General features: G+C 41.5%; 1 protein-coding gene across 1 annotated transcript; it reads right to left on the reverse strand.

Moving 5' to 3' along the window:
• Positions 1-218: 218 nt before the first annotated feature.
• Positions 219-16,755, reverse strand: BHMT (betaine--homocysteine S-methyltransferase). Its single transcript, XM_045848047.1, has 8 exons — positions 16,600-16,755; positions 12,700-12,832; positions 8,627-8,745; positions 7,476-7,667; positions 6,927-7,074; positions 3,890-4,072; positions 2,636-2,864; positions 219-1,551 (listed from the first exon to the last, which is right to left on the reverse strand). Exons 1-8 carry the CDS (start codon positions 16,630-16,632, stop codon positions 1,368-1,370), a joined length of 1,221 nt encoding a protein of 406 aa, XP_045704003.1. The 5' UTR covers positions 16,633-16,755; the 3' UTR covers positions 219-1,367.
• Between the last annotated feature and the right edge of the window lie 381 nt (positions 16,756-17,136).

A 17,136-nucleotide genomic window follows, 5' to 3' on the forward strand; every position in this document is an offset into this window, starting at 1 on the left:
TGGGGGATGAGGGATGGATTGCTAATTATCTTTGTAAGAAAATTGTGGAAATTTTTTTCCTTTTAAATACAGCCTTCTCCTTTAAAACTCTAGCATACTTGTGAAGAAAGAAAATAGTATTATTTTTTTTAATTGGTGGATAAATTGAGGTATAGAGATTCCATATAGGATTTAGCAAATCATAGAATGAAAATAAAAATCTAATACAACCAAGATAGTCTTGTTGTTCTTATGTGTTTAATAGAAGAAATTATAATTTCAAAAAAGCTGACCAATCTGAGAATGTTTCAAAAGCAACATGAACCCTTTCCTAAACCATAAAGAGTGGCTATGTTCATTCTAATGGTCTTGTACCTTCAGGCTTGACCTCTCATGAGAGAGTTGATATTATCAGGTAAAAATATATTTCTCAGTCTGGTGAACCTGGATAGAGTTTGGAGAATTTCTGGTTTCTTAAGCTACCAAAGTAGCACACACTTGTTGCTCCTCAGACTGACTTACTGGAGGCATTTAGGTGGATTCAGTTTTGAGTAGAATGGAGAAGGTCTGGATACAAGTCCCTCTCACCCCCTCCCTATTGGTTGGTATGTTTCCTCGTGGTAGAAATGGACCAGCTAATGAGAACAGCTCTGGAACTCTGAGAGCAGGACTCTGGGCTTTGGATACTTATTAACAGGTCCTATATCACTGATCTTCCAAGAATAAACTTCAAGAAGTGGGAAAGTCCCCATAGCTGAAGGGTCCCATAGCAGTGTTCTTCAAACTGTGAGCCAAAACTTATTAATGGGTCATAAAATCAATTTGAAGGATCTCAACCAGCATGTTTTATTACTAAAATAAGATGGAATACAAAATATTGGAATAGATCACACATTGTATTTCAATGGTTGTGTAGTATGTGCTTTACTGGGTCATTATGTAAAGTGCATTGCTTTCTAAGGGTCACATTCAAAGAAGCTTGGAAGTCACTTCCCTATATCACTTTATCTGTCCCTGTCTGGTTTCTGAGCCATTTGACAGTTCACGTCTAATCCTCCTTACTAGCCTGAAAACTTCTTGAAGTGGGATTAATGTCCGAATTACTTTTCCTTGGTCACAGCAATTTCTTTAATACCTTATTCATGGTGGGTGCTTAGCAAACCTGCTTAAGATTTACTTTGTACTTATTTTGCTTCTGAGGAAAATTCTAAGACATACTTTTAAAACTTTCAGGTGGTATTTGTGATCCTATTTTGTTCAGCTTGTACAGATTTTATGTGTAGGCTGGTGTTAATATGAGCACTGTTATTTTAACCATCTTTTCCTTATTTCTAAGGGCTGTGGCCCAAGCACAGAAGAATTCACAAAATTGGGTTCCACTGAGGTTACTACACAGATTTGAATTTCTGTTTTTCAAAGAGCTCTTTCAGCTGCTGCTCAGTTGTCGCTTCCTTCTGCTGCATCAGCTCCGTTGTTCCTTTGGTCACTCCCCAAGCATCGGGCTTTGACATTGAAGGGTTGTACGGCCTTCCTGATGCTATCCGAAGAGTCTCCCAGTATTCCTTCCTCGCCCTGGGTGAGCAAGACACACATTAGACTCCTCCCTGAGTGTCGATCCCTGTGTCGCTGAACTGGAATACTTCCATCTTTGCACTCTTGAGACTATGTCCAATAAAACACATTTGTTATTCTGTACTAAATCTCTTCCCCTCAGAATCTGCAGGTCTAAAATTACTTTCAACTTCTTCTTTTTAACATGTGAATAGGGGTCAAAAGTTAAGAATTAGAATAGGGACATTTTCTATCTGATGGACCCTACCTCCCCAGCCTCGCTTTCTGGCACTCCATGCATAAACCAGCTGAGCCCACGTTTACTATTCTCCCCCAAACCATATCACTTCTGCACCTCTCATTCCATGGACCCTGCCTCCTCCTCCTTTCTTTCTCCACTGTCTCCTCTAGTCCAAGCCTCATCACATCTGATATTCTATCAAAGGCTTCCTCACAGGTTCCCCTGTCTCAAAGCTGTTAAACCTTGCTAACTTGCAAATCTTGTCCTGGACCACCTGTGACCCTCCAGGCTCATCATTGCTTTGGGGATGAGTTCACACTCAGCTAGTGAGCATAAATAAAAGGTTGCCTCCTCTTCTTGGCTTGTGTCTTCTATCAAATTCTGTCCCTGATATTCTTAAGATTCTAGTTTCTCAATATGCCATTCCCCACAGGAATGTAAACTTTGAGGGCAAAGACCTTTTCTATCTTATTCACCACTCTCTTCCCAACTCCAGGAATTGTCCTTGGCACAGAACAGGCACTTAATTAATATTTGTTATACTTAAGTATAATTTAAGTTATACTTAAATCTTAAACAATGAGTTCATTCAATGTTAGTGTCCACCACATGGATGGTGCTTTTTTTAGAGCATGAAATTGTATTTTATTGCAACTTATGTTATTTACATTGTATATTCCTAAAGCCTTCTCTAGAAATCACTCCATAAGGTTGTTTTACAAATATCTCTGTGAGAGAATTTAAGGACAATGGACTCTTTCCCATTACACAGCAAGTTAGCTGCAGTCTTTATAATGACCTCACTTGGGCATATTCATAATCTACACAAGTTTGGTTTGGCAAATAGAGTTTGAAGGTGCCTACCTGGCTCTAATCCACGGTTTGGTGTGCATGTCCAATCCACTTCCCCAGCTGCCATGCTTTTCTGAGGCCGGCGGCAAAAAGCCCCTTTCTGGGGCTAGCTCCTCTGCAATCGCCCTGATGTGGTAGGGCTCGAATCCACAGCACCCGCCTATGTACCTGACCCCCAGGTTGTAGGCCTCTCTGGCATATTTCTGAATATCCCACCTGGTTGCAACTCTGGGCTCCAGTCCTGCAACAAATCGCATTATGCTCAACTTCTTTTAAAAAAAAATATTTAAAGTGGAAAAAAATATTTAAAGAGGGCAACTATAATTAAGTACATATCTTGAATAAGTGAGTTAAATAATTTGTCAATATTTAATTTCTTAACTTCTCAAAGCTGTTAGCTACTTTGTGTCTGTGTATCCAGTTTCAACTGTTGTGATAGCCGGCCTTTCAGATGAACCCTGCCCTCTGACATTCTCATCCTTGTGTAGCCCTCTCCTGCATTATATCAGGTTGGTTTGCGAGACCAACATAATATGGCAGAAGGGATGGTCCCTAAAGGAAACGGGGTAAGGTATGAAGACCTTAGAATGAGATAGGAGGCTGGCCATGCTCCAGCCCCACCAATATCTCTGGGCTTGATTTTTAAGGGAGACTCACCCCCATTTCCAAAACATGCTACAGGACTTTCCTCTCTGCCTAGACTGCAGGCATGCCCTCACTTCATCTGCCTGGTCTCTTCATTCAAATTTGCCATACACTAGCCCAGTGATGGTATCTTCTCTCCACCCTCAAACCCTGGAGTGTCTGAGCAACATTAAAAATAAGGGAAAATTATGTTGGAGGTAACTGATTCTAACCATCTTACTTTTTTGAGAAAATTAAGACCTGGAGGAGCTAGGGAATTCTACAAAGGTTATACAACTCAGCAACAAGGCTGGAACCAGAACAAAAATCTTTGCTGATCCCGCCCATGAGGGCATTCTTTTTACCAACCGACACACATGGCTAGCTGGTTGTCTAACTAGGTGTTGCTTCAACTTTGATTTTACATTTAAGTTCAGAGGTCTTTTTTGCTTGCTGGTCCCTTCTTTTCCTTCTATGACTGTCTAATATCAAGGGATTTGTGGCTGCAGGGAGAATATCTGAGCCTAAAGAGACAGGAAGACGTTTGTTTACTGTGATAAACCTCTTGGGCAATAGATTTATCAGGAATTTGTCAAACATAAAGACATTGAGGCAGTATATACAATAGAATGTCTGTCTTACCGAAGGGGAATTCCGGCAGATCGATAAACCCCTGTTTGCCGCAGTCGGGAGTGTGGTAGGCCAAGGGCTGGCTCATCAGGTGGGCTTTCAGCCCAGCGGCCTGCAGGCCTTCTTTCATGAGCTTCACTGTTTGCAGACTGATTGTGGGGTCAAAGTGGCAGTTCACACCAATGATGGAAGCTCCTGCAAGTGAGGAGAACATTTTAGCTTTAGGGATTTACGAGAATACTAGGAGGCCTGACCCTCCTTTCTTAATTGGGGAGCTTTTATTTGGAACAGTGCATTTGGAAGTATATCATTTGACCCTTACTCCCTGGAAATGTATCTTACCTTTGAGCAAGAGTGATTGCTAACAAGCAGCACGTACTCTCTGTGGCAAGTACTTTGAAGAGCCTGGTATAATTGAAGTGTCATCTATGCACACTTGGCTGTCCATCTTTTTTCAAAGAAATCATTATTAGAGTTTTTTTAAGCTTCAAATTTTAGTAGTCAAATTTTCAATTTCTGACATTATATTGCAAGCACAATAATTATTTAGCACTTCCAGCTGCTAGCTCGCACCCCTGGTTGCCATACCACTCATTCGAGGAATAAATCAATGTTCCCTTTTATCAGGCCAATTTAATAGTGTCACTACACCCAGATTCCAGGAGCAGCATTGCTGACTCCACAAGCTGTGGCAGCCAGTGTTCAGTGGCAGGAGTCTCAGTGGTCCTCACTGGGCTGGGTCTGCAGTTTGCTCCTCATTCTTCTTCTAATCAGGCCTCCCTCCTGGTTATTCCTCTGAATTAGCTTTTGTAAGGGCACCTGAGACCTAAGTCTTGCCAAATCCAGTAATTGCTTCCTGTTCTCATTTTGCTCTACCTCTCAGCAGTGATTAGCCTGTTGGACTCCTTCCTCCCTCATCAAAACTCCCTTCCTCTTAGCTTCTGAGAACTTCTCATACTCCCTGAGTGTTGCTACTGCCTCTCTGGAAATGTTTTGGGGGTGTTACAGGCCCACCCCTCCTCAAGCCTGAACTTTTCAATCCTGCAGTGTCCCAGGATCCCACTGAGCCATCTTCTATTCTTCCCCTATACCCTGTTTTCAATACCATCTGTATCCAGAACTCTCCTAAATGTATCTCTCTCACCTGACCTTGCCATTAGGTTCCAGTCTTGTCTATTCAACCGCTCGGATCTTGATTACCTTTCTTTCTTTTTCTTTTTTTCCTTTGCATGTTCTCTGCCAGAGTTTTTCTTTCCTTGCTTGACTTCATTACACTGAGTTAATCCTATGTTGGCTATTTATTGGATGTCCATTGGGTATAAGGGTCCTTGTGTGGGGGTGTCCAACCTGTGGCCCACGGGCCACATGCAGCCCAGGATGGCTGTGAGTGTGGCCCGACAAAAAATCATAAATTTAATGAATGTTATGAAATTGTTTTGTGATTACGTGTCACAATGTATTTAATGTGTGGCCCATGACAACTCTTCATCCAGTGTGGCTCAGAGATGCCAAAAGGTTGGATACCCCTGTTGGGGTTCTAGAGAAATATATAGTCCCTGACACCAAGGATTCCATAATTTAGCACAGGGCTTTCCAAGGTTTGCGCCATGAAAATAACGTTCTGTGATCAGTTAAGTTAGACAGTAGCTGTTTACCACATCCCCTCCTGGACACTGCCAATGTATCTGAACACATCAAAGGCTCAGACAACTTCTGTAGTAAAGAGAGCTGCTTAACTTGGTATAACACAGCATTTTCTAAATGTATTTGACAACAGAACCCTCTTAACATTGTCACAAATTTAAAAATGTTGACTGAGGATATTCCAAATGAGGGGTATAAACAGAAAGTGTTATAGTTCCTAAGAGGAAGGAGTGATCTTGGGGTAGGAGTCATTACGTAAGCATCCATGCAGGTAGAGTTTGAACTAATATTGGAAGATAGACGCATTCGATGGATATTAGATAGATTTATTAGACAGATATTTATTATGAACCTACTATGTCCTAGGCCCAGGGTACTCAATGCTGAGACAAACAGAGTCCCTGCCCCCTTAGATTTTAAAGTCTAGTGAGAGAGTCAGACATTAAAGAGATAAACAAATGAGATAAGTGGGCACTGCTACAAAGTTATAAATACAGTACAGTGATTTCAAACACTGTGCCTGCATCTACTCTGAACAGAATTGCAAAGGAAGGATGAGATGTAGGCCAAGAATCCTTGCCAGTTAACAATGGTAATGATGAAGGCCTCCTCTGGTCTTTTTTAAACAAGTGAACTTGCTTCTCCTCCCTTTTTTATATTACCAATCAACTATCCAACTTCACTTCTAAATCTAAGTAACTGTTATTGTCAATGACCAGCATAAAGTGACTTTCATGAAATATCAGGAGTCAGATGAAAATCAGGAATTAAACAAATAGCCACCTAAACTCTCTCTATCCCACAAAGCCAGCTGGACTCTTCCACTGACACTGAGCTATTCCTTGGATTTAAAATGAGGCAGCGTTGAAAACAATCTGTGATTTCCCTGACTGAAATGAAACCCAGTATTAGCAATGAAAATTACATAAAAAGATAAATCCAGTGATCAGTATTTCATATCAAAGGATTTTAAAATTTATCAAGTCAGTTATAAAAAGCAAAGCATACCAATAATTTATGAGAATGGAAAAACTTTGGCAAAGAGGGCAACTGACTTAAAAGTTGTTAATGTTTAAAGACCTCAACTTGAGATAAGTTTAAAATAAAACACGATTTTTCCAAGTGCTCCTTCTGATTTACCAAAATCCTTCCCATCTCTAGTTGTTACATCTTCAGCATAGGTCTAATGGCTCCTTTCAAAAGGCTGGTAGTGAGTGTATTGTTTTTTTTTTTCTTTTTAAACATTTTCCTTCATAGAATTCAATAATATCAATATTCCAAAAAAAAGTAAATGAATGATTTTTCTGTTAATAAAAATAGTATCTAGTGCTTCATAGATTGGAACTGCATCTGTATGTTATTTTAAAGACCCACTAATTGCAAACTGGCCAAAGTTCGCCATCACCTGCTTTCACCAGGCGCACGGCACACTGGCCGGGGCTCACGCCGTGCAGATCCCCCTCGGGGCCGATGCACATGGTCGCTGCCACTGGCTTCCCAGATGTTTTCAAGGTTTCGACTGCCCACACTGCCTCTTCAACATGTTCAAAATACTGAAATAAGGTAAGGTTAAGGTACTTTTAATCTTACTTGTCTAGAACAATTTGAAAACTTATTCTATTGCTAAATTAATTATCACTACATGTGTGACTTTCAGACTCTGAGTTTGAAATATTTTGAATATTGAGAATTTGAAATTGAAAAGCATTAGCATTTTTAAATGGATGAGAAAGGTGATTTCTTACTGTGAATTGCAGTCAAAAGGTTTGAAGAACATTGTCCTAGATTAACTGAATCAAAGTTAGTAGAAGCCCAAAATTGGAAAAAGATTTCAAAGCTAAATATTACTATTACTAGTCATGATTGGCACCTAATCTCACATGGTCGCCAGGAAAGCAAAAGGCAGAGAAAATGTGCTAGGTGTATTTCTCTCATCTTTGACTGCTTTGTTTACCTCTGCAATCAAGAAGTCCACATTCTTCTTCAGAAAGACCTCTAACTGTTGCTGAAATACTTTTTTCACTTCAGTTTCACTCTTGCAGCTGAGGTATGAAGGCGTCTGACTCACGCCTCCTGCCACCAAAGCGTCTCCCTCATCAGCCACTTGTCGGGCAATGTCACAAGCAGCTTCGTTGACTTTGTTCCCCTAAAATCGTGAGTACATAATACATCGACATTTTCATTTGACATTGAATCAAATTATTATTCAAATGTACACATCTCAGTCGTGATTTGATTCCAGAAAATGACAGTGGCAGAATAGTTCAGTGCTTTCCCAAGTTGAGCGATGTGCAGTAACAAAATACCAATAATAGTGATGAAAAAAAAAATCTAATGATGGTATCTAGGATACTACATTATACCAAAGACCTGTAAGAGGGTAAAAGCCTTTACATAAAAAGATCTGGTATCTTTCAATGCCTAAGCTGCACTTAGAAGAATTGTGGTGATAATGATAATGATTTATCTTTTTGACAAATAAAAATAAAATTCAATTAAAATGACAACAAAATTCATGACTTTTTGTCTTTCTGTATTTTCTCAATGAACAGATAAATGTATCACAGGTAAGGTCTTTTCTAATTATTTAGACATTAACAATGGACATGTCCTCAACCCCTGCGCTATAGGCCATACAGACTCGTGGGATTTTTAAGACTCCCTTTTCATTGTAGAGATGAAGAAATCGCCACCTTGTTGGGGTAGGTAAATGGCTTGCCCAACGGCATCACAGACTGTTGTAGCTGAGTCAGGAAGATTCCAGGTTCGCTGACTCCTTGTGCCTGTGACCTTTCCCATATATTGCACCACATTAAAAACTGTGAGGGTGTAAGAATTTGTAAGGATACCCACTCAGCAACTTAGGAGACTGGGAGAATCATTAATCATTAAATACCTCTTCTTTGATCTGCTTCATTAAATACCTTTCTGTCAATCTGGGGAACTCCAGATAAAAATCTAGGTACTACTCACATATATTTCATTGCTGTATTATTTAAAATAAGACAACACTGTGACGAGACTTAACATTTTCTCTGTAAGAACTTTGGTGATGACGTGTATCTATTACACCCTTCTAAGAGTGCCATGGGTAGTGTCACTCACAGATATTTTTTCTGCAACATAGTTGCCCCTGTTCTCCAGCTTGTCTTCACTTGCATAAAAGGTGAAGGTCTGCATGACGTTCGATCCAGCTCTGAGGAACTCCCGGTGCAGCTGGCGAACTGGGAGATTGAATAAGAAAGGCATTAATTGTTATCAGGTTATTAACCTGTGATGTTTCCAAAAAGCTCTAAGATAAGTAAATATGAAAATATCTGCTTAAATTCCTGGTTGTTTGGCATACATGCATCCTGGGGGCTAATGAGAGGTGGATCTGGGTCTCTTGCCAAAGGAGGGATTTCCACCATGGAGCGGGGTAAAGGAAAGCGGGAGGTCCCAGAGAGGGGGAATCGTTTCCGCATTTTTGCCAGGTAGAGGAGGTAGGGAAGGGTGTTCCCTACAGAGGGAACAGCCTGAGCAGAAACAGGAGTGGCTTTCGGGGAAAGGGCAGCTAGTCTGAGCAGCCAGAGTTGAGGACATGTTGGGGAAGTGATGGGAGATGCAGCTGGAGAGGCGGCCTGGCAGACTAAGTGTGCACGGTGTAGCACGCCATTCCAAGGAGTGTAGGCTCCAGACCATAAGTGTGGGGCCAAAACCAACAGTTTGTAAGCAACTGAGTGATGTGATTAGCTAGGTGTTTCTGAAAAATGAGTAGGGTAAGAATTGGAGCAAGATTCCCAAACATGTCCATGGATGAATGCCAAAATAGCAAAGCTTTCCCAGGTCAGAGGAAATATAATAAGAATTTTTTCCATACAACCAAATGTATTAAATTTAAAGAATTATCTATCCTCTGCTCTAAAATAGTTGTCCTAACCCCTGGTTGCCCACTAGATACCCTGCACGCTTTTAAAATTTTATGGACACTAGAATAATCCCATAGATATTCCAATTTAATTGGTTTGGGGCAGGACACAGACTTTTTTTTTAAGGTCCCCCACTGATTCTTATTTTCAGCCTTGTTGAGAACCACCGTTCTAAGAGATTGGAAACATGCTCATTTTGTAAAATGGCAGTGACGCTTAGCTGGTGTTTGTTTTGTCAGGGGAATTAACTGGGCAAAGTAAGAAATCAGCAATCCAGTATAAGCCCCTGATATTTATTTTGAAATTTCAGAGACCTGTGAAATCCAAAGGTCCGGAAGCAACTGCACTAGAAGCCAGGAAGTTATTAGGACATGGAGTTCTTAGCCCTCGGGGCTGAGGCTGGAGATGAATCTGGCATCTCTGCCTCCCAGGTGCCAAGGAGACCACAGAGAACATGGGGAGCTCAGTGTTTGTTTTCAAATGAACAAGTAAGTGAGGCAAAAAAGCTTTTGAATTTTAGAAAATGGATTTCTAACCTAGAAGCCAAATCTTTATTTTTTAAATCATAGAAACTTTAGTTCTCAGTGGGAATTTAAAAGGATGCCTAAATTACAGGGCTTCAAACTTGTTTTAATTAGCAGCAGAACCAATTAAGAACACCTATGTGGAGTTCCCATATGTATCGGTCGGATGAGCTGCTGCAGTTGGAGCAGGGGCGCAGGGCCTGCGGACCAGGGACCTGGACACCAGAGTGACACGGGTTATAAACAGGAAGTCCACCCAGAGTGTCCTTGGGTGTATTTCCAGAGGCTCTGTGAAAAAAGTTGGAAATCTGCAAATTGTGTATATGTACATTCCTTGTTCTTAAGTGATTTATTCCACCATGCTTCTTAAAACTGCAGTGCTTCTCAAAGTGTGACCTAACTTAGACTCACCTGGGGTCAGTTATTATGAATGCAAATGCTCCAAACCCTCCAGCCTCAGCAAACCCAAACTCCTTGCCGAATTCAATACTGATTCCACTGAGTGCAAGAACCACAACTTTTGGCATAAACTTCAGTAGGAGAATTAATCTAGCAATTTCCAAGTATTCTTTCAATTTCTATTTTCTGTTTTCTCTCATCTTAAGACTCCTGAGTCTTCATCCTCTAACCAATAATAGGGTATGACTGGTCTCAGTGACAAAGGCAAAACATACACTAATTAATCACATTCATGATATGGCTTTCAACTCCTTATGATATTAGTCTTATTTTAGCATCATAGAAGCTAAATGTTACACATCTCTTGACTAAGATGCTGAGTTGGTTTCCTTAAAAATTCTTACATTCTCACTGTTTTTAAATGCAACACTGTGTAGGGGAAAGGTAATAGGCACAAAAGGTCAGTGAACCTGGAGTCTTCCTGACTCTGCTAGAATCAACTGTGTGATGTTGGGCAAGCCATTACCTACCCCAACAAGGTGGCCATTTCCTCACCTCTACCATGAAAAGGGAGTTTCAAAATCCCATGAGTCTGTGTGACCTACAGCACTAGGGTTTCTTAAGGATAACCATCCATTTTTAATTTCTAAATCATTAGAAAAAAACCTTACTTGTGATACATTTATCTGTTCATTGAGAAAATACAGAAAGACATGAATTTTGTGGTCATTTAGTTGAATTTTGTTCTTATTATATTAAACATAAAGGCAAATCGCCATCATTATCACCACTATTTGCTGGGTAGTCTTCCAAGTGCTTCGTGATGGCATATGTGTTTAGCATTTTGGGGAAATGAAAGATGTCTGAAGAATTCATGCTCTGACAGAGAGTGGCGAGCAGTTTTTATGTTAACTTATGCAAATGAATTTGTGTAGCTGCAGATGCTCTTCTAATTTAGGCTGGGTGAGAGCTAGCCCTGAGATAAACTCTGAAAGTTTCCTGGCAGCTGGACTACACCTGAAATATTTCTGCAGGACTGGTGCCTGGGCTCGACTTCCCAGTGTCGGGTGTGGCGAGACAGGGAAGGTTACGCTGCTAGTCTGTAATTCCTTATCCAAGCCATTCTGGGACCAAATGTGTCTTGGAATCCAGAATTTTGGGAATTTTAGAAAGTGAATACAGTATATATGCTATATATTATCTAATACTCTCATCAGGGCTTAAAGCAATAGCCCCCAGTTAAATTCATTAATACTTTGTTTTTTGCTTCAAATTATATGACTAACCACACTAAATCATTAGTCACACAATTATAAATATCCCACAATAGTTCAGGCCACATTTGTCCCCAAATGATTTTACTGCAAGTTTGGTATCCCATTGAAGAAATGCTGCAAAATCTTATTTGACCTTTTAGAGTTCACTGTGGAATTCCAAAGACTTGCATTTCTCAAGTAAAGTTACGAGGGTAAAATTAAACTGTGCCCTGTACTTATATAACTGGGAGATATTTATTATCCATACACATATAATCACCCTCAGATTCCATCCCAACTCCCCTCCTGTCCGTAAACAATTTGTGGTCAAAAAAGTAAAATGAGAGTAGTTGCGTGGGTACAGGTACAGGATAGGCAGACAGTTGAATTTAAATTGAGTGGGCTAGTATACAAAGTATTTAACTAGGTGGCACATGTAAAATGGCAGAGAGCCTATCTGTGAGACCCTGATTAATAACTGTACCATTTAACTTAGAGTGGGTAAGGAGGCAAGGTGGGCACATGCAGGGGAATGGATAACAAACACCAAAATGGAAGGAAGAACTGAGAGTCTCGACAAGGTTGAGGAGTGGCAGTGTTAGAGAAAGGGAACAGGAGAGGTGGGAGAGGGTGGTCAGAGAGGGAGTCCTGGCAACTGCAATTTCAGATGTGCACAGCTATTGATGATGGTGAGGTCTCGGATCTGGCGGCTGGGGGGCAGGCAGTGGAGAGGCAGTTCAGTTGGAGCTGAGGGGCAGATCAAGGCATCAACAGGAAGAGTGCCGGATGGATCATCGGTGTGGACAATGAAGTCACCCAGAGAGGTGAGGGAGAGAGGGACAGAGGGGAAGGCAGTGAGCAAGGTACTAGACTCTAGAGTGAGGGTCAGGGACCAAGAAGTAAATGCAGGTGACAGCAACAAGGAGGGCTGTTGTGCTTATTCAACATGTGAGTCCATATTTACACAACTAGTATAGTGCCCAGCAGGCCTTAATAAGTATTTGGAAAACGTGGCATGAATGTATCTGTTGGATGGTGTGCACCTAGACTTGGGTCAATTCCAAGTTCTCTTTCATGAGCAAGGCACCAACCTGCTTCTGGGTGCTCCACAGCAGCTTCGGGGGTCCAGGGGCCTGCCTTCACATAGCCCCTCTTCTCCAGTGCGAAGACAAACCCTCCGTCTCCAATCACAACCTCTCCAGAGTTTAAACGTTCTAGGATGCCCTGAAATTACAGATGAGGGGGACAAGGGGAAGAAAAGGAGTTACTTGAATTGTGTAGACAATTTTCTATCCTTAGTACTTTTGCTATTATATTCTTGAGAAGTATGACTTCTTTAGAGTTCTCAGAAATTACATGTATATTTTATAATTCATGGTACTATCTGTAAGGCAAACAGCCTGCACGTTCATATAATGAAAATTTGTATATACATGTGCTGATCTTTTAGGACACATTACAGAGTTTTAAAGCATGTAGTGAAACAATGTGCTGTGTGAAGATATACCTGCAGAAGGATTAAATGAAAAGGTTGTATTTTTTTAAAGAATCTATTTATCTATTTTTTTTTTTTTTAGAGAGAGAGCAGGGAGGGAGAAAAAGAGGGAGAGAAACATTAATGTGTGAAAGAAACATTGACTGGTTGCCTCTCTCACGCCCCCGACTGGGACCTGGCCGACCACCCAGACATGTACTAGGAATCGAACCAGTGACCTTTCCGTTTGTAGGCCAATGCTCAATCCACTGAGCCACACCAGCCAGGGCTAAATGAAAAGGTCTTATTGTAAATCCTCAAATGAATACTTAGGCACACATTCAAAGAGATGATCAAAATTGATAAAGAAGTTGGAGTGGCATATAATACTGTGTAGGCATTTTGAAGACTGAAAAGTCAGAAGATTCTTGGTAAAAACAGGAGGAGGAAGATACTACCTCAAAGGTGGTCAAATCCCTGAAAGTCTTCTATCTTTTGTGTTCAAATTCAGTTTTTGTGACAGAAGCTATGTTATGCTGCCCAGGAGGTTATGAGTATGCATATTTACACTATACATGGGCGAGCTGACAAGAATAGGAAAGAGACAACTAAGTGAAGTACTTGTAAACCAGTTTCCAGCCCAGCCTCCACACCATCTGCATCATTCGCAGTACAAAACACTAGTTACCCTGGTGTCGATATTCAATAGATACATTTTGAACTCAGTATTTTTGAAGGGCTTTGTGAATTAGAAAGTAATTTTCTAATGTAACCATTTCTTTTTAATTTAAAAGAATCATAAAATTTAAGGATAAAAGATGACCTATATTCAATTTAGGTTATTCTCTCTAATTTTATAAGTGAAGCGTTAAGACCCAGAATCTAAACATTTACACTAAGTCTGCCAGGTGGGGAGTGTAGGGCCTCCAGATGCTTTGATTTGTAAGTGGTATCTAGATTTGATCGTACATGGGAGTGGAAGGTGGGGCAGACCTGAAAAGACCCTGTAATGGAGTAACTTGGAAAGTACTTGTGTTTTGTGCCCCATTTATAGCTGTAACAGTTGGTAAAGCAAATGCTGATGTATCAGTATCAAGAGTTACATCAATCCGTGAGAGCCATGTATAGAATTTTGTATCCACAGTCCTCCCTCATCTTCCCGGGGCCTCCTGTTCCCCTTCCCTGCCCTTTCCTGTGCCCTTTGGTCATCGAGTGCTCAGAGAGAAGATACAACTAACATTTCCACTTTAAAGAGGTAAAATAAGAGGATCACAGTATATGTGCCCAAAACTCCTTTCCAGACAGAAAAATTTTCAAGCATGAAAGTCCATGAGATAACAAACAATTACAACAATACAGAATTGATCACATGTAATTTTGAAATATATAAATATGTCATCATTCCAATGTGCCTAAATGCTACATCTTAGCACCACAACTTTGATTATGACCTAATTAGCAAGAAATTATATATATGTGTGTGTATAGATATATATATAGAGAGAATCAGTGTAGTTTATCAAAAACAAAAACAAGAATCAAATAAATGAGATATGACCTGCTGCTAACTTTCATTTGTCTGAAATAGTTCATGGTATTTTTGTTCAGTCACTTAACAACTTTCCTTGAACACATGTGTGTTTTCAAACCCTAATACCACACACATTTAAATACACAGCGTAGCTGAGAATCTGATATTTGCTGGTGGAATGGTTAGCAGTGATTCCATTACCATGTTGTTCATTTGTGGGTTGAACAATTACATCAGGAAGAACATCCTCTTATAGTCTAGTGCATTTGTAAATTACCTGGACTTCAGACTTTTTTGTTACTAAGCAAAACAGCTTTTTAAAAGGAGTGGAATGTGCTAAGAAAAAAATGCTCAAGATACCATTTTGTGAAAAAGTATTACAAAACAGTATGTGTAATATCAGACCATTTTTGTATAAAAAGTACATATTTGCTAGACAACAAACTAGCAGAATATACACTAAAATGTAGCAGATGGCATCCATAAGTCTTTTCCAAGCTGTGTACAGTGAACATGTGTTAGCTTTGTGACATATAATTTTAAACTCGAAAGTATAAACATATTATTGTCCATGTTTTAACACTGACACATGCATGGAAACAAAATTACTGAAGAAACATTTTTTTCCCCATTTTATGTCCATCTTTTGCTTATATAATCCTTTAAAATGTTTCATTTTCTGAGTTTGAGTTTGAGGAGTGATTTAGAATTCTTGGCTATGTGAATGGGGGTCAAATAAAATTTTTTTTTTTAATTTCTGTAGGAATTATTCTTTCCAGTTTACATCAACTATTTATTTAGAAGATTTATGGATTGGCAAAGAATGTCAACCTGACTGAACTGTCGATAGCCTATAATCATTTGCCACCTCAACATCTTCCTCAGACTGTTGACGTATGTCTATTAATGCTGCATGACATTTAAAATTTTTAACTGGATTAACTTTTTTCTTTGTGTTGAGGTATTTTTGATTTGGAAGGGATGGCTGGCAATGAGGATGAGAGGCAGACCTGCCCTCCTAGGGCCGAGGGGGTATATTTGGCCTGGCCAGGTCTGCCCCTCTGCCGTCCCCTGAGGGCCTCTGTCCACCAGGCCTCCCCGGCTAGGTGCTTTGACACCTAAGGGTCAAGCACATTCCCTCCTCCCTTTGTCGATCTCTTCCCATCCATCCAACCATAGTCGAAGTCAGTCCCCATCCCATCCATCCATTCCCCAAACTCCACCAAGGACGACAGTCTGGACTGGAACACTTGTCCCAAGAAGTGTATCTTTGGGAAGACACGCACTTGTTAAACGGGTGCTGGAGTAGACATTTTTTAATCTTATTAACAGCCTGTCCTCACTATCTTATGGCCTCTGTGCTCATTTTTGAGGCTAGCATGGTGCATTTTGTAGCCATCACTGAAACCAAACTATGGGCAAAAACATACCATTGCCCAACCAAGCTCCGGTGCGCAGTTGCGCGAAAATACAATCCAGCGCTGGGAGGCGCCTGGAGACCCAAGGCAGAGGCCAGGAAGCGCGTGCTGGAAACGGTCAGAGCTTGCGCCCGTGCCTCCCAGCGGGGCTGGTCCGGGAGGCAGAGAGGCTGCAGCGGGAGGCAGATACACAAGAACCCACGCCACCCTTGGCACCTGGAGGCACCCCCTTCTCCAGCTGCTGTGGGGGAGGGAAGTCCCGCCTGTGAGTCTAGGAGCTGCACTTCTGGAGGAGTGCTCTGACATAGGCGTGCAGGACTCGGAAAATGTGAGTCTCGGCGCCTTCCAGTCCAGAGGCACAGAGATCTCAGGACTGCTTTGGTCGAGGGCAGGAATGTGGGCTCAGAGGTGCCTTGGGGTGGTCCTGCCGGAGAAGTCACGGGAGCACCTTCTTGTTACAACCAGGCTCCAAGGGCGCCTCTGCACTCCCCGGTGTTCAGGGTTGGTGGGTCCGCAGCCAGATCCTTGGCCGGGATGGAGAGCGCCCTCAGGTTCCCCAAAGACTCACCTTCTTGGCCTTTTTGCCCCCAATGGGTGCCATCTTCGTAGTGTCTGAACTGGAACTCCTCACGGATGCGCACCTACGAGGCCTGCAAGTCCCCCCTGCAAAGTCCAGAGCTGTACCAGGGCGCAGCCGGGCTCTTTATACTCGCTGCCCGAATGTGGGGTGGTTTCCCTAGCCTCCCTGTGGTCCAACTGCCGGCCTTGGCCCTGGGCAGGGAACACGCCCACCAGCCTTTTATTGAAGCCTGCCTCTCCTTGGGAACCCGCCCTGCAGAGGAGGTGATCAGAAGGGAAGATTGAGATTGTTCGCTCAAATGGGTGAAAACAACGTGAAGTAAAATGAGAAAAAAAAATAATAATGAGTTTGCCACTCACTTGGTTTCTAACCTGGAAACCTGACTGCTCACAGTCCCTCTTTGCCCCTCCCGTGGCTGATTGTGATTTTACTTCTCCCTTGCCTGGGATCATGCACCATTACCTACGCAAGTCGCTTGTCAAGGTCCCTGCGAAATCCATGCATGCCCAAATATTTGTCAAAGGC

This window comes from Phyllostomus hastatus, unplaced genomic scaffold, assembly GCF_019186645.2.
Source record: "Phyllostomus hastatus isolate PE091 unplaced genomic scaffold, TTU_PhHast_1.1 phas_contig_58, whole genome shotgun sequence".
In the NCBI taxonomy this organism is placed as follows: Eukaryota; Metazoa; Chordata; class Mammalia; order Chiroptera; family Phyllostomidae; genus Phyllostomus; species Phyllostomus hastatus.

Bases quoted from the DNA above. Each gene is read 5' to 3' on its own strand.
- BHMT (XM_045848047.1), bottom strand. From the start codon at position 16,632: ATGGCACCCATTGGGGGCAAAAAGGCCAAGAAG. The intron at 8,746-12,699 runs GTTGGTGCCTTG...TCAATCTCCCAG, and splicing joins TGTGGAGCACCCAGAAGCAG to TTCGCCAGCTGCACCGGGAG. The intron at 1,552-2,635 runs GTAGGCACCTTC...TTGCTCACCCAG, and splicing joins AAACCGTGGATTAGAGCCAG to GGCGAGGAAGGAATACTGGG.